The 26960-nt window shown below is 45.5% G+C and overlaps 1 protein-coding gene across 3 annotated transcripts in view; it reads right to left on the minus strand.

The window, feature by feature from the left end:
• Positions 1-4871: 4871 nt before the first annotated feature.
• Positions 4872-26960, minus strand: part of FAM171A1 (family with sequence similarity 171 member A1) — a 164266-nt gene continuing 142177 nt past the window's right edge. For all 3 annotated transcript variants that reach the window (XM_067703964.1, XM_067703959.1, XM_067703970.1), the window contains exons 6-8: positions 11519-11635; positions 8372-8486; positions 4872-7833 (exon numbers count right to left, since the gene is read on the minus strand). In XM_067703964.1, the coding sequence (XP_067560065.1) occupies positions 6126-7833; positions 8372-8486; positions 11519-11635 (1940 nt within the window). In that variant the 3' untranslated portion in view covers positions 4872-6125. The remainder of the gene's footprint in view (positions 7834-8371; positions 8487-11518; positions 11636-26960) is intronic.

Below are 26960 nucleotides of genomic sequence, written 5' to 3' on the forward strand. Positions count from 1 at the left end.
CCTGAAATTTTAATAATTGGCATGGCTTACAATGCCTTACGTTCTGGACACTGAGTATCTATTGTACATGGAATGTGAACAGATGGCAGAAGGTACAGAAGAGCTGCCAGGAAGAGCAGTGGATGGGGAAGCCATCTGAGGAGGTGGACACACACAGAGCCAGGTGTTGGGGCCCTGTCTCATGCTATGGCCTGAATGTTTGTGTCCTCCCCAAATTCATATGTTGGAATCCTAAAGCCCAAGGTGATGATGGTATTAGGAGGTGGGACCTTTGGGGGTGATTAGGTCATGAGGGTGGAGCCCTCATGAACGGGATTAGTGCCCTCGTAAAGGAGGCCCCACAGAGCTGCCTACCCTCTTCCACATTGTGAGGTGGCAACAAGGTGAATAAGGAAAAGGGTCCTCACCCAACCACGCTGGTGCCCTGATCTTGGACTTGTGGCCTCTAGAACTGTGAGAAATAAATGTTTGTTGTTTATAAGCCACCCAGTCTATGGTATTTTGTAGCAGCCAGAACAGACCAAGACACCCCATGTGGTCTCTCGCTGCCTGCGTGGGAGAAGTCATCCCAACACTCTTGGCTCTATTTCCTCTGGTGTGGGATTATCGAGGCTCTTTCATGTTCCACATTCTCAGGGACTCTAATGCCTGTTCATCCCGCTGAGGTGAAACAGCCTTACAGGAATTACTAGTCACTTTTCGGGTACCAGAATACCAGCGTTAAACAAGTCATAATCTCTGTAAAGAATGATAAAAACATTTATCAGGGATATTGGTGTGTATTTATAGCCACAGCTTTGAAAATACAGTTTGCAGGGGTTGAAATTTCCATTTCACCTAAAGAAACTGCAAACTTCTAGTTATAAGATAAATAAGTCAGGTTCTTTTTTTAAAATATAAATTTATTTATTTTTGGCTGTGTTGGGTCTGTTGCTGTGCGCGGGCTTTCTCTAGTTGCCGCGAGCGGGGACTACTCTTTATTGTGGTGCCCGGGCTTTTCACTGCGGTGGCTTCTCTTGTTGCAGAGCACGGGCTCTCAGTGCACAGGCTTCAGTAGTTGTGGCTCGCGGGCTCTAGAGCGCAGGCTCAGTAGTTGTGGCTCGCGGGCTTAGTTGCTCCGCGGCATGTGGGAATCTTCCCAGACCAGGGATTGAACCTGTGTCCCCTGCACTGGCAGGCAGATTCTTAACCACTGTGCCACCAGGGAAGTCCCAAAAGTTCTTTTCACAAGAAAAAAATTCTGTAACTACGTACGGTGACAGATGTTAACTACACTTAATTTGTGATCATTTCACAATATATATGAATATGGAATCATTATGTTGTACAACTGAAAATAATATAATGTTGTATGTCAATTATACCTCAATTAAAAAAACTCTAAAGACAAAGAAAACCCAACAACTGTGGAACTATGAAATAGCTGAAAAATCCCCCCACATTTCTACGTTTAACTGTACTCATTTTTATCCCCTTGTCCTCCAAATACAGAGGGTCTGAAAAAGTAAAAGTTTAAGAGGATGAACACAAGAAATCACAGAGTTTATCATACTTGTGGCTGGATTATTTTTAGGTTTTATGGTCTATTTCCTTTTTGGTTCCAGTCTTATTTTCTTGGGCACTTTGCCTCACTGTTTCAGCATTATCTGTGTTAGTTTATACTAAATAAAGTTCCCGAAAGCACAGGGTCTCTGTCATTTAAATGATGTTGCATATCTCCCAGCATGGTTTAGGGCACATAAATTCATTTCTTTCACAAATTCCTCCAAGTCCCGCGGCCAGACCCAAACCACAAGAAGATACGTGGTTCTTTTCCCAGTGAACACTGCCCAGCTTTAACTCGGAGTGACACTACAGCTTGGAAAACGACTGCACCTCGCATTTTCCGTTCTAACTAGGGCTTTCAATGTGAAGCTTCATAAAGCAAGAGACCAGGCTCTGGAGTCAAGCAGACCTTGTTCCCAGGCTCCTACCTTCTTGCTAGTGGCCCGTGGAGTGTTCTGACTCACGCCCCGAACAAAGCTTAGCTAACACACGTCCTCTCTACACCAGGCACATCACAGCCTTCTTGCACTTAGGAAAGCTAAACAGCGCTTCGGCACTACGCTTGGGGGCCGTCTTCAGCAGCAAAATCACCAACAAAAAGATAGAACTGCAGAAAATGTGGCAATAAGCGGACTGTAAACTAGGGACACTTATTTACAGTCTGAGAGCTGAAACAAGAAGGCAAAGCGTCGCCCAGTTCAGCCTGGGCTGGGAACATGCGTGTGGGGCAACTCAGATTTTTCATTGCTCCGTGCTTGTCTGCGAATGATTTCGAAAGCCCAGTGAGGGGTGATTTGGGGGTTACAAATAAATTTTAGCAAACAGGCAGATTCGTCAATATGGAATCCTCAAATGATGAGGATTAACTTATATTTGACTATGCTCTGAGGTTATTTATCTCTAGTGTATCTGTTTGCTGCAAAATATAACTATGTGCTACTGTGCATCTCTCCTAACTTTTGTGTGTGGTGATGTCACTTTAGTGGCTTGAAACTGGCCACATGGGAATATTTACACCGTGGATATGGACAAATGCTACAAATCAGAGCTTGCTTTGTTGATTGTACAGATTTAAGAAAGCGATGGAGAAAAGTTAATAGTGCAGATACACTTAGAACTGTATCATGTCTGGAGCCATTACACTGCCAGTAACACACACAAAAAATCGAGGAATTATTCTTACAGGTTCAAAAACTATTATGATCCAGCAAAGAAGTCACTCCATGATTGATCAGTGAGTGAAGTTCTGACATGTATCATCGTTGTTTCAGTTACACTAATTAATCATTAATGTAAAAAAAAAATCAACAAGTGTTTATGTCACAACTACATCCTTCTGTCAATTGCAACAGGTTGGCTCTGACTGAAATCAACGAATGCATTCTGTGAGAACGAATTATCAAATGGAATTGACAATTATGCATTTTATTATGATTTGTAATACAGTTTTAACTTAAATGCATTCATTTCCAGAGAGCTGGCCGTGTAAGTGACACACCACTGATTCTAGCTGAGTGACCTCGATTACTTAACCCCCAGCCTCCATGGAGTTAGGTGTAAAAAAAATAAAATAAACCTCACAAGATTTTGAGAATTGAATGCATTATTGTTTCCAACATAATGTTTCCAGGTAGAGACTCAACAAACGTCAGCCCCATCTCCTCACTCATCTCACCAGGGGTTCAGAAGCAGCATCTGAGGCATCCCTGTACACACTCACCTGTCTTCCCAGACCTGGCCGCAGAGAGCTGTTTGACTAAAGTCTCCTTAAGAGGCAGGTGAAAACTCACCACTAGGTGGCATAAGCAAGGTGCTTTTGAAGGCTTTAGTTCTTCACACAATATAATTGATTCGGAACACGGAACACTGCGATGAAAAGATAAATACAACGTTTAAAGTCCACACAGTTAGGGTGCCCTTTCCAGACAGCTCTAGTCTGGTGACCAATCTTGGCTCCCCGAGCAAAAACATTAGCCTCTGAACCTCCTTTTGGACAAGCGTAAAACGAGTGAGCTTCATCTTCGGCAGAACCAATTTCCCTTTGGCAAACCCACTGTCTTGTCTTTCTAGGGACATAGTGTCTCATGACCACTGCTGGCTGCTCTACACCTTCCATAATCCTGGTCGACCCAGGTATGTCCCACCTAATGAGAAGGAATCAGAAGAGCACCCCACCCCCACCCCCGTCTTCCTGCTCAATCTCCCATCATCAGTACTGACAGGTAACAGGTCACCTACAAGTCACACGTAACATGCATTGTAAACGAGGCTCTTCTGGAAACTAATGCTTTAAGGAGATTATGGCATTAGCAGCGCGGCAAAGTCAAAGGGGACCTTCTGGCATTCCCCCATCACCCAGGTCTGACCTGGGTATGCTGGGAGAGGCCGCCTACTTCTCCTTTGGAGAGTGACAAATGGTTCTTACCTGGAATTTTAGTGGCATCTGCCAGGGTTCACCTGCCACCTATTGGTGAGAATGTTCACTCCCAGTCACTCACTTGCTAAACCCCAGACTCCCATCCATTCATATGCTTCCACACTGTCAGGGACTCTCTCAACCATTTTAAAAGCAAAACACTAGACATCGGCATTTGAAAATTAAAATCGTAAAAATCAGCTTGACTCATTTTTCTGCCTGTGTGAAATTCATGAATAAGATTTTATAACGAAGCTAGCTAGCTTAATTTATTTCCACCAATCTGTGCTATATGCTGACGGCTCCAGTAATGATTTTGATTAATAGTTTCACACATCTGGGATGGTTCTGGTCATTTGAATGACATCTTTTTGAAGCTGGATCGACACTGAACATAAAAGAAAACATTAGTTTTTTGTAAAGTGCGGAAACACAATAAAATGTTACCTTGTATTCTTGAATGAAATTAAACAGCAAGGTGGATTTTTAGGATTTAACCATCATGTCAACTCCGAGGCATCTATGTGTTAGTCTTTTTTGTTTGTTTGTTTTTTATCGGAGTTGATTTACAACGTTGTGTTAGTTCTCCTGTACAGCAAAGTGAATCGGTTATACGTACACATATATCCACTCTTTTTTAGATTCTTTTCCCATATAGGCCATTACAGAGTATTGAGAAGAGTTCCCTGTGCTATAGAGTAGGGCATTATTAGTTACCTATTTTATCTATAGCAGTGTGTATATGTCAATCCCAATCTCCCAATGTATCCCTCCCCCCACCATGTGTTAGCCTTTGAATATAAATCCAACAACTGGCCTTCCAGACTGCCAAGGGATGAAGAGAGCATTCTTAATGGCGACTCTAAAACCAATTATGGCTCAGAATGAATGAAAAGGACCACAAGACAGGTTTCTGTTTAAGAGTTTATTCTGAGTTTTCATTTTTGGATAACCAAGCAGCTCTTTAAGGAGAATGCACAGAAGAATCATTCTGGCACTTTTGGATAGTACATAAGATTTGTTTAATAGTCACATTCAGTCTTCTTGCTCAGCCCATACTCTGTGTTTGGTAAGCAAGCTCAGCCCATAGGATTCCAGAGTTAATACGTAACCATATATACAAACAGCCAATAAAACCATAATGGTGCCTAGTGGCCAAAAGGATGGCGGAGGGAAGGGGATCGCTAAAGTGTCCTCTAGGCTAGCTTAGCTAAACAGAATCCACGTCACACGTGAGAACGACAGAATACACTGAGCTGAAATGAGAATTCGGAGCACGAATGGGCACTTGGCGGCATGCAGTTGAAAGAAAAGGGGGATCGTTTCATAACTTTATAAAATCCAGGCAGTTCAATGAAAGAAGTTAAGAAAAACAAACGAAAAAAAAAGCCAAGTAAGGGACTGTCTGTTGTCACTGTAAAAAAGGCACTTGGAGTTAATGGGACCAGAAGTGAAGGACTGGCAGCTGATAAAAACTTCAGTACGATTTCATTAAGAGGCTTGGATGTTCAGAGGTGACACTCAGAAGTTCCTGAAAGGAGATACCGAAATAAACCACAGGCGAAAACGAAGGAATAGATTCCTTACAACCAAATTGTGTGTGTGTGTGTGTGTGTGTGTGTGTGTGTTTAACAAAAGCAAATCGGAAACGAAACCTAGCCAAAGCAACAATCTAAGCAAAGTAAGACCACGAAGCAGCGATGCATAGTTTTCCTTTGAGATAATGCATACCTCCAGACACTAAGTGCCAAGCTAATTTCTCAATAATAACTTCACAGGAGCATTATTGTGATAGAATTGATTCAAGCAATGCAAAAAGAGTTTCATCTGTTCCCAGAATCTGCGGGAGCACTGAGGTTATCATCAGAACTCAGCGACATCAAGTGTGGTTTTTTGGTGTCCTCGGGGGTGGACACATCAAGTACGGGGAACGACGCGGACATTCTGACACTCCGTTCGGCCATCTCCCTGGAGGCGACGCATTCTTTCTTCTGAGTAAGAACTTTACTTGCAAACACTTTGACAGCAAACGGTAATTGCAGAAAAAAGTCCACTTCCCACTGTGGACGTGGTTCCACTTCCTCCGCAAACAGGTCAGCGCTTCCGTAAGAAAGAATTTTTGGCAACTGGATTCTAGTCCCCCTGTTGGGCGGCTCGGGGCCGCTCATTTGATGTTGAACGCCATCAGGGGTCGCTCCTCCCGTTTCTGCCACGGGCTCTTCTTGCCTTCGCCCTGGTCGTCGTCGTCGTCTTCGTCGTCCTCGTCCTCCTGAGCGGATCGCCTCTTGTCGGGACTGGCCGATGGCGCCGGGGGGACGTCCGAGGTTCGTTTCGTCGTCTCCTCCTGCAGGCTGGGCAGCTGGCCGCCGCTTCTCCGGCTGGAGCCGTCCAGCAGGCACCGCAGGGCACTGTCCTCGGGCGTCCCGACCGCGGTGCCACCCTCGCTGCCGCTCTGGTCCATGTCGTCCAGGTACACGAGCTGCGTGTAGGCCGAGCTGTCCGCGGCCCGCGGCTCTTTCTGCGCATGCTCCTGGACCGGTGGGCGGTTCTGCGGCAGAGACAAGGGGTCTCCTCTTCCCTTTCGGGCAGATTTGGGTTCATTCATATCCACGCCAGAATCCAAACTGGCATCATTGCTTCCGTTCCTCCCAGCTCTTTGGAGATCAATGTAGGAATGTCTGACGTGTGCATTGGACCGGCCGTCCAGGGACACGAACCAGGCCCGAGGGTGGGGAAGGGGCTTCCCACCCCCAAGTTCCAACAGCGCCTTTTCGGTCAGTAGCTGGACCTCGCTGTTCATCTGAGCCAAGGCTGCGTCGTTCAGGGATGCCGGGATGGAGAGGGACTCGGACATGGATGCATTCTGTGGGGTCCACTCCCGGGTGCCCGCGTCCTGTAGGTGCTGCTGCGAGATAGCCTGGCAAGATAAGGGCTGGGCCTGGATCTGTGAGGAGGCGTGTGGGAAGATCCCCGCATGAGGGCTGGAGAGCTCGGCCTGCAGTCTTTCGATCTCGAGCTGCTGGTCGGCTGGGACGACCAGGGGCTGGCCCACATACGAATGGTCCCCTGGGAGTTTCATGTAATGAGCTGGGATGACCAAGGCGGGTAATACTTTCCTGTAAACGCTGTCATTGACCTGGTCCACGGAACTGCAGCAGATCAGCTGGCCGGGCCGCGGGAAAGAGGTAGGTCTCTCCAGGTGGTCTACTGATCGCGACATCATACATTCAGTAGGTCTGCGTTCCATCAGCTGGTCTTTCTCCGGAGATGAAGGCGCGGGGTACATGTGTTCCTGAATGGTGAGCTTACTTCCTGTGGAAATGTGGGTCACGGAGGCCTGCCCGTCTCTGTCTTGCTTTTCAAATAAAGGCTGCGAGAGCATGGCATTGTAATTCCTCCTGTAGTCACTGTTGCCGGGGGACTCATAGCCTTCCCTTTCCACAGACTTCCTGGACTTTAAGGGGAACATCTCCACCGACTTACAGTAGTCTTTTCCCAACGTCCCACTCGGTGTCAGGTTGTCAAAGGAGATTTGGCTTTTATCCTCCTCCTTGTGAGACAGGAGTTCCTCCCGAGAGCTGAACTCCTGCGAGGTGCTGTAGGAGAGCTTCAGCATGGGCGTGTGCATGTCCACCTCCCCGCTGGAAGACATCATCTCTAAATGGACTCCGCTCATCAGCTCCTTTGAGCCCGGGGCGTCGGGGGGGCGGCCCTGGCTGGTGACGGAGAGCGGGCCAGGGAATTCTGATTCCCGCCGAGAAAACAGCAGGTTGATGTGTGACATGGAAGTTGACTGATCCCTTTTGGTACTCTCCAGGGTGGCAGGAAGTTGCAGTTTTCTATGGTGCTGGCGGGGTTTCAAGCACTTCCGCCTGCGATCAAAGATACAAACCCCAAGATTAAAGATTCTCAGAACAGTGAAGGTTCAAGTCGAAACCTAATTCTCAATTCCCACAGGAAGAAACAAGACAACACAATGAATTGGCAGCCAGAAGCCTTCTCACCCCGCACCCTCAGCCCTAGTTTGATTCTGAGGGTCGCAGATTTTACCCCAAGTACATCCAAGTTATCCATTCAAAAGCAGAGTCGACGATAAACCTTCTTGCAAGTCGATCAGATGAGGCATCAAAATAAGAACAGTTCTGCTGTGTCCTTGAGAATATCATCTCTTCATTACCATGTAGGACTATTCTGAACGAATCATGACAACTTATTTTTTTGTGACCGCCCTTCTAAGAAACATTTTACAGTGTGCCTCCCACTGTTTGCAACTTACGTGACAGATGTTCAGTTCTTAGGTACTTTTTCATGAGAAAAAAAGGACCTCGACTCAGAAAAGGACCTCGATATCAATGCTTGCGCAAGAAATTCCAAATTAAAAAAGACAGTGCCTCAATGGTAAAACTTTACCTGCAATAATATAAAAGGAGACACAGCAAAACCAAAAGAATGAAAGCCATTCCTCCCAAGATGGCCAAAAGAAACACCGTGTGATACGTGGCGATGTCCTGTGTGACAACGGGACCTAAAAAGTCAGAAAAGGGCATTTGAGATTTGTGAAAACCTTTCAATAAAAAGAGGGGAGATGAACTGAGAGCGTGATGTTTTCCTTGCTCTTATTGGCTGGGGTGTGGAGCGGCGGCCGGATGCAGACACCCTTTAGATGGTGTGCCTGCAGCATCACCGTCACTTCCCTCAGTGAAAAGGGATTAACCCAAACATCACTAGAGCACTCTGAGTACTCAAATTCTGTGTGCAGTGTCCAGGGTCCTTCCTTAGCATTGGGTACCATTTTCATCATTCTAAATATGTGATCTTTTAATAAAAGAAAACTAGATGCACGATCATATAATGAGGGGGACTCATCCATTCAGAGACATGGCCTGAAGACCTGGGGATTTTATGATACTGCAGAAGAAAAAAAAAAAAGTCATGAAATTTGATTCTCACTTTCCCTGGGCAATGATTACTGTGTAATCATTGGCCTAAACCCTTGGCCTAAATGAATCAGTTGAAATGTATGAAATAAATTTCTATGACTTAAAAAAAATAATCCACAGCTTATTACAGGGGTATCAAGGGTTTCTAAAATGCCTCCTGTTTTTAAAAAATAACATCTTTCTCTCTAGTATCTGTTCAAAATGGCTAACCTGATGTGGCAACAGACCTTTCCAGAACTTACAGACAAGGTGATCAGAGGTAAACATATTTTCTTTTTAATCTACATTAAAATCCATTAGAATCCATTAAATTAAATTGGGATTTAATTTACATTAGAATCCCAAGAGGTAGTTTAACTTACTCCTTATGTTCAATAGTAGTAAGAATCTATCTTAATGTTGCTAACAATGGATTGACAGCAATAACGAAAACTTCCCCAAATTACAATATTGGGGCACCTATTGGTGTCCAGGTATCTTGGCAGTGCTCCAAAAGATGGGAAGGAAGGAATGTGGTTAGATCGTACATTATGTCAGAGGAGCAAGGTTATGATTACTAAACACCATAAACACCCATTTCTTAATTGATTTTTTATATTCGAAGGGACAGATTTCTTCAAAAATCTCTTAAAAGCTAGATAAATCCAAGGAGACTTTTAGATTTTTGAAAATAGTGACATTACTTAAGTTCAAAAGATGACATCATTCTCTCCCAATTACAAATCATTTCAACGGGGTGAGGGTGAATATTTACAAAAGTTGGAAAAATTACTGACAACTATCTACCACCTTAATTGTTCAGAGAAACTTTTTTTTTTTGGAAAAATTACTGACAACTACCTACCGCCTTAATTGTTCAGAGAAACTTTTTTTTTTCTTTTTTTTGACACAGAGACAACCCCACAGACATATGTAATGCCTTGGCAGGGGTCACCAAGAAATCTGGGGTACACATAAAAATCATTTCCAAATAACTGAAGCTTGGTCCTTTTAAGTACTTAAAATGCTATTATTTTAACTTCTGCCAGTGGAAATCTTGACAAACTTCACAGTCATACTTCATTTCCTTCTTAACCAGAGAATGAAAGAGAAAACTCTATTTTCTTGTTGGTTTTGGGCTCACAAAAGCACAGCATCACTGTAATTTGTTTTAATATAAGTGACGGCTGTGTGGTTACCAATATACACATTTCTACGTTAAATGCCGTCAGGGCTGTACTATGTGTGCTTTTTATGGCTTTTTGTCTCTTCCTTCACTGCTCTCAGGAAGCTTGGGTCGACCTACATCTAGCAGTTCTTCTTCCCCTCTTTACAAAAGTATCTATTAATCTGTCGCATGATAGGAACACCGATCGCCATGGTTCTTTGAAATAGATCTAAAATAAAAGTTAACTTTAATGCACGGGCTTTGTGGTCTCTACTTTGGTACTTAAGGACTTTTTTTTCTTTCTTACCTTACTCATAATCATATTCTAGATATTTCAGATTTGGAGACTGAGGCATTTCTGTAGCTGGTTCATGCCTACGTGGCTACAAGAACCATACGGTAAAGGGAAACGCATAGTTTTATAACCCAGATGTGAAGTGTACATTTTCCCAGGACTGGACTATCAAGTAAATGTAACTGACTTTTCAACACCCATCTAGGGTTGGCCTCCATCAAATTAGTTACTTTGGGAGTCTAAGTGTTCATCCCAGTGATGATTCCATTGGTAAAGTATTTTGGACTCCCATTTTGAAACTGCCTTCATGGTTAATTGACGAGACAACTTTTAATCACAGCACATGTTGACCTAGCTCAATTACCTACTTTATTCACCAGCCTTGGAGGTGGGTGACTTTTAGATGTGTCTAAGAAAAATCAAAGAGACCCTCTGGGCAAAAAGATTGGCCACCTATGAAGAGTTTCTCTAATGATGACAGTCCAGGGGAAAAAGGTTCTAAAGGCATTTTGAGTCCTGGAAGCCATCCACTGCAAAGACTTCTCCTAAGGTGACTATTTTGAAAAAAGCAATTCTAGAATACTCCTAGGGATAAATCAGCATGGTTCGGTTAAAAAAAAACCCAAACTTTTAGTCAAAATATTTGTGAAATTAAACTTCAGTGAAAAACATGAGTTAATTCATGTATCCTAAGTGGAGATGAGTATTCTTTTAGATATAAAACAGGCTTCCTTTTAAGCCTTTCAGAAATGCCCGATCAAGGGTTTTGCCCCAAGAAGCCTCCAATGGTGACTTTCTGCTGGTCCCTCTAGTGATTGCCTTATACTACATGTTCTCTTGCACCAGGCCACAGCTGTTTCAGAAATTAGGGAGGAGGTCTGACCCGCCTCTGTGGGCTTTAGATTAAGAATTCCCTACGGCAGCTGTCTGAGCAAAACAGAGATTCGAGACAAGGCTATTTTCTATGCATGATTCTTATCCTGGATGGGAGAGTTCCAACCAGAACTCCCCCAACCCCCAGGAAAAACCTTTGACTCCTCATTTGCTTTTTCACACTTTCAACCATATTTAAGGAAGATCTGATCTCCCTGCTGACATCGCTTTCAAAAGCACACTTAGCCTGAACCCTCAAAGGAATCGGTTCCCATCACTGCAGATTTCGGGGGTCCTGTTACCTGGGTTGGGAGGAGACATGGCTGCCACCCAGTACCCCAACTGAGGGGCGATGTATGTCCACGTCAGCTGGCTGCCTTCCTGGTGCACGAGGCCGAGACCACTCTTCAGCCACGTTCCTGTGGGATGCAGAAAAAAACTTCAGCCACATGCACGCTAAACTCCTATTTAAGGCTTAAGCTCATTGTACAAGTCACCTTCGGTGTCGTGTTTAGAACCCATCAGAGAGCCAAAAGGGTCCAGCTCTCACGGAGGGACTGCATTTCGCTTTCAGGAAAGAGTCGAACTTGTTTTTCTTCCTGATTAAATGACTTTCAGCCACTTTATCACACGTTCCTGCTTCCAAATGCAGATACTTTTAGCAGAAGCTTTTGGAGTTTACTCCTCCACCATCATGTCCCATCTCCTCCGGAAGCCTTAGGGGTTTAGAAGCAGAATAAAGGTAGCATGAAAAGGGCTGGTGGGACGAGAAAGAAGAGGGGAAACTCCAGCTCTGTTTATAGTCTTCATCCTCAAGCAAATAAACGGATTTCCTCTCTGGAATCGCAGACTGGTGACATCAGAGTTGCTTGGGGAAGTTTTTTTTTTTTTTTTTTAACATCTTTATTGGAGTATAATTGCTTTACAATGGTGTGTTAGTTTCTGCCTTATAACAAAGTGAATCAGCTGTACGTATACATATATCCCCATATCCCTCCCTCTTGCGTCTCCCTCCCACCCTCCTTATCCCACCCCTCTAGGTGGACACAAAGCACCGAGCTGATCTCCCTGTGCTATGCGGCTGCTTCCCACTACCTATTTTACGTTTGGTAGTGTATATATGTCCATGCCACTCTCTCACTTCGTCCCAGCTTACCCTTCCCCTTCCCCGTGGCCTCAAGTCCATTCTCTACGTCTGCGTCTTTATTCCTGTCCTGCCCCTAGGTACTTCAGAACCTTTTTTAGATTCCATATATGCTTCGGGAAGTTTAAAAAAAGTATATCGATTCCTTGGTCCTATCTTTGCAAATTCCAACCCATAAGACTAGCTTAGGTGAGTATTTTAAGAAGCTTCTAGTTGGTTCTGATGCTGGGAGACATGGAGTACGTCCAGGTCAGGGCTGTCTTCAGTCACTACTGTGAGATACTAGTTAGGGCTGTCTTCAGTCACTACTGTAACTAGTATCTCACAGTAGTGAGCACCTCTGTGTGCTGGCCCGTCGCAGCAATGTGCTTCCTATACAAGCTATCTACGGTTCTCACAGCGACCCTACAGAGGAGGACTTATTTTCCCCTTTTAGACACTGGACACTGGTGAGACACGGAACTCTTCCGAGGCCTCCCAGGGGTAGAGGGCAGAGCAGGGGCAGACTAGGTCTCTCTGTGTGTCTGGCCTCAAGGCCGGTGCTATTTCTTCCACTCTGCCCTGCCGCATCTCCTACGAAACCTGCCAGCGTTTGAGAACTTTTTTACTTTGTAAGGTTTCCAGGAGCCGGTCGCCCAAGGCTGCCTGGCTGTCACCTGTCTCACCTGCAGAGAACCTTGCTTTGAGAGCCGGGGAGCAAGGGGGATTGCTGGCTAGGTCCCCACCAGCCCGGAGACACGGGTCTCTCACACGGGGTTCCTCCTATGATCACCCACCCCCTGAAATGGCTGCATGTGGAATCCTGTCCCCTCCGGGACTAAATGCGCCAGCTGTGCACCCAATATTCCACCTTCCAGTCTCCAAATCCCTACCTTTCCTAGGTATACACCTCACCGACGTGGCAAGAGCAGTTTTCTTTCCCTCCTGAGAAAAGAAGCAACACCTGGCAGACTTCCTAGGGCCTATCAGTTGCCATAGCAACATTCAGATGTACGGGGTGGAAAGGTGCCCCAGCAACGCCTCCCACAGCCCTCCTCCCCTCCCCCTCCATCTCCTCCCCCTCTTCCTCCTCCATCTCCTCCCCTCCCCCTCCTCCCCCTCCTCATCCTCGAAGACAGAAGGTGAACAAAGAAGGAAGATGGGAAGAGGCCAGGCGTCAGCGGGTGCCCTGCGTAGTCTGACTGCCCCCTGCAACAGGCTGAATCATGGCCCCAGAGGATTTCAAGTCAAGTGAGACGAGAATATACGCTGGAAGGTTTCCAAAGTGAGGATGAGGAGGCTCACTTCAGATTCACGTGCTGAAGAGCATCAACCCAGAGGTGGTCCAGCCACTCCGAGCATCACTCACTCCACAGGGCTGCTGAGAACATGGAAACAGGGAGCATGTGACACAGGCGGCTAACGTGGTTCTGCGTCGGGTCAGAAAGCTCGCCTGAAGGCAGCGAACGGATGGTTTGCCACCACTTCCGGTTTTCCCCTCGGGGACCCCATGCTGTTTAGCTCATGACTTACACACCCGACCCCACTCCCACACGCGCTCCCACAGGAGTGGCCCTGCCAGGATCTCCTATCAGCCAGGAAGCCGCCTGCACTCTTTGGTTTGCAGTTTCCCTCTTGAGTCACTGCTCTTCAAGTGGAGCGGATTAGGTTAGGCTAAAGGCGACCAGAGGAAAACAGCTGGAAGCTCAGAGCCCTGAGCGCTCACTCAAGGGCGAGCCACCTACCTGGATGGCTAAGTCGCCTTGGCTTTCTACGACACAGCCAACTGGAAACGGGCTTTTTTTTTTTTTTTTTTAACCTGTACGCGGGCCTCTCACTGTTGTGGCCTCTCCCGTTGCGGAACACAGGCTCCGGACGCGCAGGCTCAGCGGCCATGGCTCACGGGCCCAGCCGCTCTGCGGCACGTGGGATCTTCCCGGACCGGGGCACGAACCCGGGTCCCCTGCATCGGCAGGCGGACTCTCAACCACTGCGCCACCAGGGAAGCCCTGGAAAGGGACTTTTAAAACACCTCCCAGTTACACTGGGAACAAGCCTAAAGGGTGGACGGACACACACACCCCGCCCCCAGCTAACAGGCCCGCAAGTCCAGCCTGTGATGCTTGTGGGAGCCAGAAGAGCCAGGGAAAGGCGCAGTACAAGCTGCTTTGGGAGCTCAGTAAGAACGAGTGCCTCTTGCGGTGGGCAGGGAAGGCTGAGACGAGCTGGGCTCCGGTGAACAGGCAGGACTGTCACCGGGGTGGAGGGTGGCCAGGAGCAGAGAGAAAAAAGAGGGAATAGCATGCACAGAGGCATGGTAAGTTACTGGCCCGGGGAACGGGAGGGACAGAGACTGGGGACGTCTGGGCAGGGCTTCCGGCGCCATTAGCAATGGAAGGCCACCCGCCCCCACCCCCAGTTCTTCCCAGGTTGGTCCTCACAACACACACTTTTACCAGAGGCTGTGACTTTGCCCTCAACTGTTATTCCAACCTCACATGCTTTTCCTCTCTTCCAAAAATCTACCCACCCTTCAAGATTCAAGTCACATCCTGTGTCCATCCTGAGTCCCTCCTGCGCGCAGGGACCTTCCAGGTCTCGGCGACCCCAGGGCACGTGTCACTACATCACCCGTTTTCCAAAGCATACCTCGCCGAAGTTGCTAACCCTCATCCTATGTTCCCTTTGTCTTCTCAACACCCAGACACATCCGTGGCGTGGGAACGTGACAGTACTTGAGGGTGAAAGCCAGACGTGCAAACTCCCCATTTCCCCTCGAATAATATCAGATGACCTCCTGTGCAAAGGTGGGTGTGGCTGGCAGGAAATGCAGTTAAGCTTGGGATTCTACTCTTTCAGACCAGAGGGAACAAAGCCAGCTGGGAAAGAGGCATCTATTTCAGCCTAAGTTTTCTGTGAAACATACATGTGTACAATGAATAAAGGGCAGCGCTGTCTTGGGATTCGGCAATCACGTTGTTATTGGCAAAAGCCATTTCCAAGCTTTCTGTGTAGGAAATTAGCTACAGGGAACACAAGAATTAATGAATTGTGTACTAGAAACATATGCTTCTCATTTCTGAAATCCTGATGCTGTGGTGTGAGGCTGTTTTCCCACCTGAGGAACCTCCGCACTCGTAGGAGATTCTTGTGCTCATGGCTGGAGAGCCAGCGCCGGGAATGGTCACTGGTGACCGGACAGCCGGACAAACAGACCTCTGGAGAGTCTCTTTTGTTGAGCAGGTTATATGACCGCCAGACCCGCGGACAGGGTACCAGGAGCGGGTCCCTTCCATCTCTGTGGGAAGACCTGGGTTGCTCCTGCTTAGAAAATTCCAAGTGCAAGGCCACTGGCTTGTTCCCCTCCCTCCCGGGTGGGGCCAGCCTCTGAACACCCCTTGGTCATCACAGCTGCTGGTAGGGCTGCCAGGGTCAATAAGCTTGTCTCCCCTGTGGTCCGGACATTAGGGCAGCTGCTGAGCTCATAACAGCATAACGGGGCTTCCTGCCGACTCCCCGGGGCTCTTCGCAAGCGGGCCGTCCAGGCAGGTCTCAAGGTGGGTCACCTGGTGAAGGTGTGCAGGTAGGAGGAGGGTGCCATGCTTCCTTGTGCTCCACAACGCCAGCCCAGCCAGGCTGCCACCTTCATTAACGGCGGCCACTGCCCAGGGAGGGTGGCTGGCTGTAAAGCGGGTGTGCCAGGAGCAGGCGGGCTGGCGGCCGTGTGCGTCTCTGTGCTGATGGAGCCCCGTGCTGCGTCCATTACTGGGACTCTTATGTGTGTGAAGGTAGGAGAGCGATCCCTCTAGCATCACCGAGGGATGAATTCCGCAGTACTGAAATTTCTAGATCATCAGCTTTCAAAGCATTTGAACTCTTTCTCTTTAATGGAACCTTTATATTAAGAAATTAATATATAAAACAGATAAAGGACAAGCTTCTCGGGACTTCCCTGGTGGTGCAGTGGTTGGGAATCCGCCTGCCAATGCAGGGGACAGGGGTTCCAGCCCTGGTCCAGGAAGATCCCACATGCTACGGAGCAACTAAGCCCGTGAGCCACAACTACTGAGCCTGCGCTCTAGAGCCCATGCTCCGCAACAAGAGAAGCCACCGCAATGAGAAGCCCGCGCACCGCAACGAGGAGTCCCCTGCTGGCTGCAACTAGAGAAAGCCCGCACGCAGCAATGAAGACCCAATACAGCCAAAAATAAACAAATAAATTTATTTTTTAAAAAATTAAAAAAAAAAAAGACAAGCTTCTCTGCAAACAAGTGACGAGAACCGCCCCCCCCCCCCCGGCACAACCCCCAAGACATCTCCTGAACACGGTTTGGAAGCTATTCTTCTACAGAACTTGGGTCTTATTTGCCAAAGTTTGAAAAGGCAATTTTCTGTAATTCTAAAAAGTATCATTTACTCCTGCCTTATAAAGTTGAATATAATTTTGATGTTTTTCATGATAATACAGGGTCATGATTATGATCAACTGATGCTGGTCCTAAAATACTGATGTGCTTAGGTCCCTACTGAGGGGACCTAACACAAATGTGTTTTCCTCGCTCCTCCCCCCTCCCCTTCCCTCCCCTCCCCCACCCTTCCTACACACTGTTATCAGCGGTTCTGTTATCAGCTCTGCTTCCTCACCACCAATGACCCCCAACTCCCCACCAGGGGCACCTACTACTGGGGACTAGATAACCCACCTGCAAAGACTGCATCTAGAATAAACTCCACAGGCAGCCACATGAGAGACAAATCCAGACGTGGAACAGAGATATGCTAAATCCAAGTTTCTTCAACACACATCCTCAGATAGGTTTTATTTTTTTCTTTTCTTTTTTTTTTTGCGGTACGCGGGCCTCTCTTGTGGCCTCTCCCGTTGCGGAGCACAGGCTCAGCGACCATGGCTCACGGGCCCAGCCGCTCCACGGCATGTGGGATCTTCCCGGACCAGGGCACGAACCTGTGTCCCCTGCATCGTCAGGCGGACTCTCAACCACTGTGCCACCAGGGAAGCCCTTAACTGGTTTTTGATACCCTCATTTTAATATTTCTCCAGGATTATTTGTTTTCTTATTCTTTTTGAGAAGTCCTCCTCAGATAGGTTTTTGTCTGAATTCTTATTCTCTAGAGTGAAACCCTGCACAATGGAAAGATTTTTCAAGGAGAAATACTTTGTTGAAAAACCGTCCTCATCTTTTTTTTTTTAATTATTATTTTTTTAAAGATTTGTTTATTACTCATTTATTTTATTTTTGGCTGTCTTGGGTCTTAGTTGCAGCACGCGAGATCTTTGTTGAGGCATGCAGGATCTTTTGCTGCGGCGCAGGATTCTCTGTAGTTGTGGCGTACAGGTTTTCTCTTCTCTAGCTGTGGTGCGCAGGCTCCAAGGCGCGTGGGCTCTGTAGTTTGCGGCACGTAGGCTCTCTAGTTGAGGCTCTCGAGCTTAGTAGTTGTGGCACGTGGGCTTAGTTGCCGCACAGCATGTGGGATCTTAGTTCCCTAACCAGGGATCGAACCCGCGTCCCCTGCATTGTAAGGCGGATTCTCTACCACTGGACCACCAGGGAAGCCCCTGCCCTCATCTTTTGAAAGCGTGTTAGTTATGTATTCTGCTGGCAAGGTTCGTTGTGTGTATAAAGCACCACAAGATTTTAACTTGGAAGCTACATTTAACTGCAATGAGTATTACACACAATAATTGACAGGCTGGAAAAGACACGCCTTATGCTCGTCTGTAAGATCTGATGGAGTCTCTTAGCGATCACCAAGGGTGCCGTTTTCTTGCTTGGTTACCGAGCAGGAATGAAAGCAGCTTTTATTTGCAAAATATAAAGAACACTGAGTTCAAAATTTAAACAAATGTCTATTGAAAGGGAAAAGAACTCTAAAATATGAAAAAGGGCCAAAAATATAATGTCTAATTAGAATACAACTGATACGGATCAGATTTGCCTTGCTTTTTCTGCCTGGCTCACTTATTCTGCCCAGAAGCCCCTATTTTATCAGCTGCACGAGCTCATCTCAGCATTTGGTAACAAGCAGAAAAACCCTGTTAGGATGAGCACTACTGATTTTGAAAAGGAAACTATAAGTGAAAACCTGCCCTTTTACACATTGAAGCTGGCATCTTGCACCTTCGCCAATATACAGAGAAAGAAGTCACTGCTCTTATACCGGGACTTGTGACCATGCCACACCTCAGGACACCGGGCAGATAAAAGTCCAGTATGATCAAGGGCCGAATGAGTGCATAGATGACTTGCCTGGCCTAAGATAACCCCGCATGTGAATCCCAGCTTTGCCACTTTCCAGCTGTGTGACCCAAGGACACGCAGAGGATGGCCCAGCTGGGGGATGGCTGCTTCACACTTCCTTTGTCACATAAATAAATGGTCTCATCATTTAAGCACTTGTAGTTGGGGATTCTGCTACCCTGTGCAGCTAACATATCCTAACTGATGTATTTTTCCTGAAAGAGGCTGCAGTGAGTTCTACTAGGCCTGTACGCTGGGACATGAAGAAATGCCACAGCCACGCAGAAAACCCATCTCAAAAAAGTTCTATCAATTAAAAGGTGAATATTCACTCTGTGAAATAGAGCCATGTCTCTTCCTACGACTTAATGGTTCACTGTGAACTACTTGAGAACGTTCATGGCGAGAGGTGAGACATATATGCATGACACACGCGTGAATTTGGACAGTAGGAACCTCTGCTGTCCTGCCCTTCAGCTGTTGGTTTTGGCCAATGACTGTCTCCTCGCTTGGGCTGTGGTGACTCTTGCTGAATGATCAGGATGGCGGGGGCATTAGTTCATTTGAGGGCAGTCCTCTTAAGGGGTATGTACCGCTCAGATCCACAGCGAACAGTTATTACTATTATTGCTACTTATAATCATAGGGGTTCCCCAGCTTCCGGAATATGCTGGATTTCTCTAGAAACCAGCACAGACTTATTTCCCAGGATTACCATCTGCATTATCTTAAGCTATAACCTCTACTATATTTTTCTACCAGATGTACGATTAGCAGTGTCAAGGTCTGAGCCTCTTTTATCACATGCTTTAACAAAACTTTAGTGGGACGAGATCACCCAGAAAAGTCCATCCGCCCTTAAGTCACATTAATCAGTAGAGCAGAAACAGCGACAGTGTCAATTTTTATGACATTGTGGAGTAGCCTTCTTTTTTTCCCAAATTAAAGTCTATGCCTTTGAATAGTTATGTTCCCTTTTTTGGAATTATTTTTTCATGAAGTCTGTGAGGAGGATACATTCCTTGTTAATTACACTGCAAAGTGTTTACCTGGTGGTCAATTACCTAACCATGCTTGTTAAAAGCAATGGAACTGAAGAGTGAAAGTCCTGTACAGATGGTTGCATTCCTGTAGCTTCCGGCAAGTACATTTCAGGACCCGTTTAAACAAGAATAAAATTAAGGGCAACACACTACAACCAATGACCTTCTGTTCAAAGCATAAAATCACAGATATAATCAATTATTAGAAATTAAAACAAGAAATGCATCTGTATTCAGCTACAACATGTTCCCTGGGTATTTTTAGGGTAAATTTTGAGGAATGGATTCTTAAAAATAAATTTAATCTAAGTGACTGATTTTTTTTTTTTCCCTTTCAGCTTTAGCTGAGCGATCACAAGACTTACTGAAACAAATTTTAGGAGAGAGCAGTAATGGGAAACCATAACGCTTCTGGCAGAGCTAGAGAAAGCGTATGCCTTAAATAGGTGGCCAAAAGTATCAGCATGCATAATAGCATTAATAAAATTTAATGAGAGAATTTTGAATTTATGATAGGTATGTATAAATTTCCAGAAAGCAGCATCGGAGAACTGGCTAATTAAGCCCATATGGAGAGAAATTTTGTTCATTACCCACTAAATCCAACATCCATCCTGCAATTACATGTCAGATGGGACGGGGTGGGGGACCCAGACCAGGACTCTGGGAGGCACAGCCACAAATCCCCAGCATTTAGAAAACCTGCTCAAAACGAAGGGTGGCGGAACAGAGAAGGCGACAAACATCTGGACAGATGCGGTCAGATGCTCTCAACCAGTGCTTGTTCAAGAGCTTGTGGCAGTGGAGATCTTGTTAAAATGCACATTCTGATCCAGTGGGTCTGGAGCAAAGCATGAGATCCTGCAGTTGGAACAATCTCCCCGTCCACAGACCACTCGTTGAGTAGCAAAGCTCTAGATGGTTTGCACTTTTGTGGCGTGTGGCGACCCTTTCAGAAAACCCTAAGACCATTTCCCACAATGTTTCCGGGGTACACCAACTGGGTGGCCAGTACTTGAAGCAACTTCAGAAATATTTCTAATATATTCCAGAAATAATCTAGTCACTTGTCAGATTACCGACAGGGAGCTGACAAACACTTACTTATCTGAGTTTGTTCCAGATGCTTGAAGGGGCAGTGCCTCTCAGTGAACTGGCTGCTGTGGTTGTGGACAAATTGGTTCCAATCTTAAGACCTTTGCGTTGACCATTTTTTTTCTGCCCAGAATGTGCTGCCCCCCAAGACATTCCCATGTTAGACTCAGAGGTATCTCTGGGATCTCAGCTCAAGTATCACTCCTCCATAGGCTCTGACCAGCCAACCATTCTCCCCGACATCACCCTGCTTATCTGTCTTATAGCACTCATGCCAATGAAGTAATAAACTGGTGCATTGTCTGTCTCCTCCATTTGGAACAAAGACTTCATAATTACAGGGACCTTCCCTGGCTTGTTTTGTAATTGCTTTATCCCAAGAGGCTAGGACAGAGTAGAATCTGGCACAAAGAAGATGTTTACTATCTATCTGCTGTAATGAACGAATTGTTCAACTTTTAAAAAGAGAAGCCAATCCCTGGTGGCGCAGTGGTTGAGAGTCCACCTGCCGGGGCAGGGTTCGTGCCCCGGTCCGGGAAGATCCCACATGCCGCGGAGCGGCTGGGCCCGTGAGCCATGGCCGCTGAGCCTGTGCGTCCGGAGCCTGTGCTCCACAACGGGAGAGGCCACAACAGTGAGAGGCCCACGTACCGCAAAAAAGAAAAACAAAGAAAAAGAGAAGCCAAGAACAGAATTCCTCAGGAAATCTTTCAATATTTAAATGTTGACAGTAAATTAAAACACAACAAACAAATAAATGCCCCTAAATCGACTGTATGGGCCAAACAAAACATCTGGGAATGGATTGTTGTTTTGTAAACCCAGATCCAGTCCATCATTCTATTAAGCCACATTAAGTCTTGGCACAGAAGCAGGAATGCACCAAAATCGGAGATTCTAGAACAGGAAGAGGATTTGAAGTCTGAAGGAAACCATGTTTTGTGTCTCCCCTTCTCCCTTCCCAGCATACTGTACATGTGTGCCAGGTACTTCCCTGTGCTGAATTTCGGCTTCTTTCTGATTAAGAAAGAATGTAGTCCCCCAACCTCTAGGGCTGCTTTGAGCACAGTGATGAAAAATGTTGGTTTATGGTCACACCTGTTTTGCTAATGAATAAGCTCAGCTGAGAATGGGTAGACAAAAAAAGGCTTTCCCCAAACGCTCCTATTTTTCTTCCCCTTCAATATAGGCGTATTTCAAACTGCCCACCATGTGAAATGGCGGGGCTGCCATGTACAACTCCACTGCGGGTCATAATGAGAGCCAGCAAGCACGCTTCTGCAGAAACCTCTAACGCAGCACATTCTATGTGGGCTGGGTTGGTTCGATGTGTGTGTTCTGTGTATGCATGTGCATGTGTGTTTAGGCAAATAATTTTAAAGGGGTGATTCAAGAGAAGGGGTAAAAAGAACCACGATATTAAGAACTTAATACGTGCCTGGCAACGCGCTAGGTGCTTTACGTACATTATCTCAAGTCAAATTAAAAGGCAACACCTATTCTGAACTTTGAGTCATTTAGAAACAGGGAGACAGCAATGACATTCAAAATATGGGACAACTAGTAGAACAAGAGTACCAACCAATTAGACTGGATGTCCAGGCATACCAGCCACAAAGCAGCCTTCGCTGAGACTGGAAATTCCATTTAAAGACACCAAGACTTCACTGTACTTGTCTGTCTTGCTTATAACACGCTTTACCCAAAATGCACAAACTACATATGGGCTGTATAAGGGCAGTGATGATTATAATAAGGGCTAACATTTAGAGAGCACTTTCCCCAGTGCCAGGCACCACTGTAAGGGCTCTCCAGTCTCGACAGTTCTATGAGATGGGGATGATAGCTATTATTATGCCCATTTTATAGATGAGAAAACTGAGGCCCTGAGAGGCTAAAGGGCTTGCTCAAGATCCAGAGGAGCCATTGTTCATGTCCAAGCTGTCTCAGTTGCTGGGCTACAGGCTACCTGTGTTCTATACACTCCTGCCAAATGCTGTACAACCAGTGCAATATTCAAATCAAAGATAATTTTACCTTTTAATTACCCATGCCAGTGGAGATCACTGAAAACAGGAGACATTTATAAAATATTTGGTTTTAAAATAAATGATGTGGCAGCTTTGCCTTCCTAGTTATTTTTCACCCAGGCTGATCTTAGAACGAGCATGTTAGATGCAGTGCTTAAAATCCAGGCCACGTGGTAGCAAAGCAAGGCAGCTCTGAGGCTTCCAGGTGGTGGGCAAGTCACTGGAGGATACACACTTGCCACAGATAATCCACAAAGTGAATATTCCGTAAGTGGTAATTAAGGGCTGACTATAACATGAGACATTTTCTTTTAGGAGGAACGTGGATCTATACACTCTAAGGCCGCAAAGCGGGCGACCATCATTTGTTACGCTTTCCAAAAACTGTTTCTGTGCAACTCAAGCATGGGAAGTTCTCATTCTATATAAAAGGATCCTTTAGAAAAATTAAGTCTCTAAGAATAGGTTTCAAAACAAAAGCGGCCCTGAACCATGGCCACAATATACCTAATGCGATGGTGTTGTTTTCTAAAAATTCTCTTTTTTGTTGCTGTTGGGGCGTATGGCTACAAACACAAAAGGCTTAACAATTTTTAGGAATGGACTGGTGTTAGACAGTGTTTTTTGAGTTGCTAGGCAACATCAGAAAACAAATGTCCATGTTCTGAGATCATTCTGCACTCGGTCTCCCCACGGACAGCCCACATGTTCCGTGGCCGGACTCCGTTCCACTTGGTCAGCAGGGGTGGAATATCCCAACTGTGATGCTGATGGTCCGGAGTGGTCAAAAGACACCAATCTGTGTCTGAAAAACAGATCACAGTTTGTTGGCCACCTGGCAGTCAAGATCTGTGGCCAAAGTTTTCGCCGGACCGGTATCGTTTATCCAAATTAAGTCCTACACCTTCAGGGTTCTTTTTGATTTGTTACATCACTTCAGTCAGCTTTCTTTTGCAGGTACATTATCTTTTTCTCCCCTCCTATATCTAAAGGAAGCCCAATTCACTTTTATGGGCAATTTTAACATCTGGGAACATAGAGACTCTTCCTGAGAATTCTTTCTTTGTTTCTAACAAATCATCTTCATCCTCAGAAGATCCATTTCAGATCATCTTTCTCAAGGATATACTGACATTGTACTTTGACAGGTAAGTCTGCTTCCTTCTTTGTTTGATTCCATTAACTATTGAGTCTGTTCTTTTTGAAAAAAAAATTATAAAGATGATACACATGGTTCTACAATTAACATCACACATGTAAATACATACTGAACTGTTAGAAACATGAACTCCCTTCTTTTGTTCCAACTTTTGCCCACCCGATGCACTACAGTTCATTCTTGTAATTCAATCACTACACCTCTGCATGGCAATATGTCACCTCCTATGTAAGACGCATGGCTCATGAGAGAGAAAAAGACACACCAGTAATACTATTTTCATTTTCTTAAAGTGACAAACAGAATTTAGTGCTTTAAGAACTCCCATCCCTTTCTCCCCCCGAAAAACAATGAAATGGAACAAAATCTTAGATCTGTATTTTAAATCAAGCTCCACCTTCAAGGGCAGGCTGGCCATGACTTACCTAAAAGGACTAGTTCAGTGAGCACAGCATCAGCAGTAATGCTCATCACCTATGCAGAGATGAATCCACTACAGGCCAATTATGAGCGGGTATTGCTGAGGGCCCGATACGTGTGCACCATACGTGATAAGAAGCTGGTTCAGTAACCACCATTTCTATAGCAACGCACACCACTCTGCAGGCTGCATTCTGGGAAGGCAGTTAAAACTGGATCCTGCAATGTAGCTTCACTTGGAATCTGCTTTTATTTCTGTCACCTCATTAGAATGAGAGTCTTCAAGCCACATAACTTATTGTGAAACAGCAGAAACTTATTGCATAGAGGATCTTAAATCGTGATTTCTCTGCCACTCAAGGTCAGTCAGTCACTTTCAATTCAAACCACTGACCTGGTTTGCTTATTCATAAGTGACCATTCCCCAGGGCACCACCCAGGACATGGACAGCCATCTGTTGTCCCAGTTACAGGCTGAAGAGAGTAAATGCCTGTGAAGCTGAGCTGACACGCCATCTCGTACTGTCCAGAAAGCCTCAGCTAAGGTGCATTCACCATGACCCACAAAACTGCACCTGCCAGACTAGGGGAGGAGAGATGCTTCTTTCAAAGGTTACACTGGCCCCTGAACGTGACCGATAAGGTCACTTTATCCCACCCCCTCAGACACGCCTGGACACCCAGGCCCCAGGCACTGGCACTGTACAACTTTTCAAAAGAGACAGCACCTTTAGAAGATCTAGGTTAAAAAATCTGGTAATTCCTCAAAGGAAAAGACTTACACTCACTAAACAGAGGCCTCCCTCGCACCATAAATCCAGTGGCATTTTAACACGGTAGCGTCAGCAAAATCAGCATTGCCCATAAATGTGGCAAAAGTTTCGATTCTAATATGTGCAAGTCAGGCTTCTTAAAAAAATCATTTTTCTGAGAGTGCATACCATAATCAGCCAGTTCATACCGCTGTAACACACGAAACAAAATCCAACTTTACTTACGTTCTAGGAGACTGTTAATCTATTAGGTCACCCTCGGATGAACACGTGGGTTAAAATATAGAGATGCTCATTATTATAATGGGAAATTCTTTGCCTGTTCCCCCCACCCCCCCAAAAAAAAGACAACTGTGGCCGTTAAAAAAAAAAAGAAAAAGAAAACTGTGATAAATGATAGCACCAAATACTGATCCTCTCTAATGGTGCTGGAGAGGGTGTGGAGAAAAGGGAACCCTCCTGCACTGCTGGTGGGAATATAAATTGATACAGTCACTATGGAGAACAGTATGGAGGGTCCTCAAAAAACTAAATATAGATAGAGTTGCCATATGACCCAGCAATCCCACTCCTGGGCATATATCCTGAGAAAACTGTAATTCAGAAAGATACATGCACCCTATGTTCACTGCAGCACTATTCACAATAGCCAAGACATGGGAACAACCTAAATGTCCATCAACAGAGGGATGGATAAAGAAGATGTAGTGTGTGTGTATTTTTATATATATATATATATATATATATGTATGTATATATATATATATACACATATATGTGCGTGTGTATATATATACATACATACATATATACACACATACATACATATATACACACACACAATGGACTATTACTCAGCCATAAAAAAGGAATGAAATAACGCCATTTGCGGCAACATGGATGGACCCAGAGATTATCACACTAAGTGAAGAAAGCCAAACGGAGAAAGACAAATACCATATGATATCACAGATATGTGAAATCTAAAAAGAAAAAAGAAAAGAAGTACCTCTACATTTCTCTCATGAGTAAACTTTCAGTTATCCAGCAGTCAGGAATGAAAGTATTTGAGTTAGCATTAAAATGTGGATTTATTTTTCAAATAGAAGTCCCATGGAACTTAAAAAGAATTTCATTTTTCTTTAAGAGTTTGAAATCGTGCCCTATAACCAAGGTGTTATCACTGAGCATCAGCTGTCCCTCGGGGCCAAATGCTGGAAGGCTGCCTGGATAACAGTACAGAGAGACTGTGACTGAATCAGGCACGCTGTTCGGCCCTGCAGATGGAGAATACACTTGCATTTTAGTAAGAGCTTCCCTGTTGAATGTATCTCAGATCAGAGGGTCACAAACATGTTCTGTAATAGTCCAGGTAGCAAATATTTTTCAGTTTGCGAGAACATACACTCTCTGCTGCAATTATTCAAACTCTGCTGGTGTAGGAAAAACACTCACAGACCACAAATGAACCAACAGGCACGGTTGGGTTCCCATGTCTTATTCCATTTGGGTTGCTGTAATAAAATAAACTGGGTGGCTTACAAGCAACAGAAATTCATTTCTCACAGTTCTGGAGGATGGGAAGTCCAAGATCAAGGTGCCGGTTGATTCAGTGTCCACAGAGAGCCTGTATCATTGATTCACGGATGATGCCTTCTTGCTGTGTCCTCACATGTGGAAGGCGGGAGAAAGTTCTCTGGGGCCCCTGTTATAAGGGCACTAATCCCATTCAAGAGACCTCCACCCTCATCACCTCATCAACTCCAAAGGCCCAACCTCCAAATACTAATGGCTTTGGGGGTTAGGATGTCAACATGCAAATTTTGTGGGGGGGGAATACAAAC

This window comes from Pseudorca crassidens, chromosome 1, assembly GCF_039906515.1.
Source record: "Pseudorca crassidens isolate mPseCra1 chromosome 1, mPseCra1.hap1, whole genome shotgun sequence".
NCBI lineage: Eukaryota > Metazoa > Chordata > Mammalia > Artiodactyla > Delphinidae > Pseudorca > Pseudorca crassidens.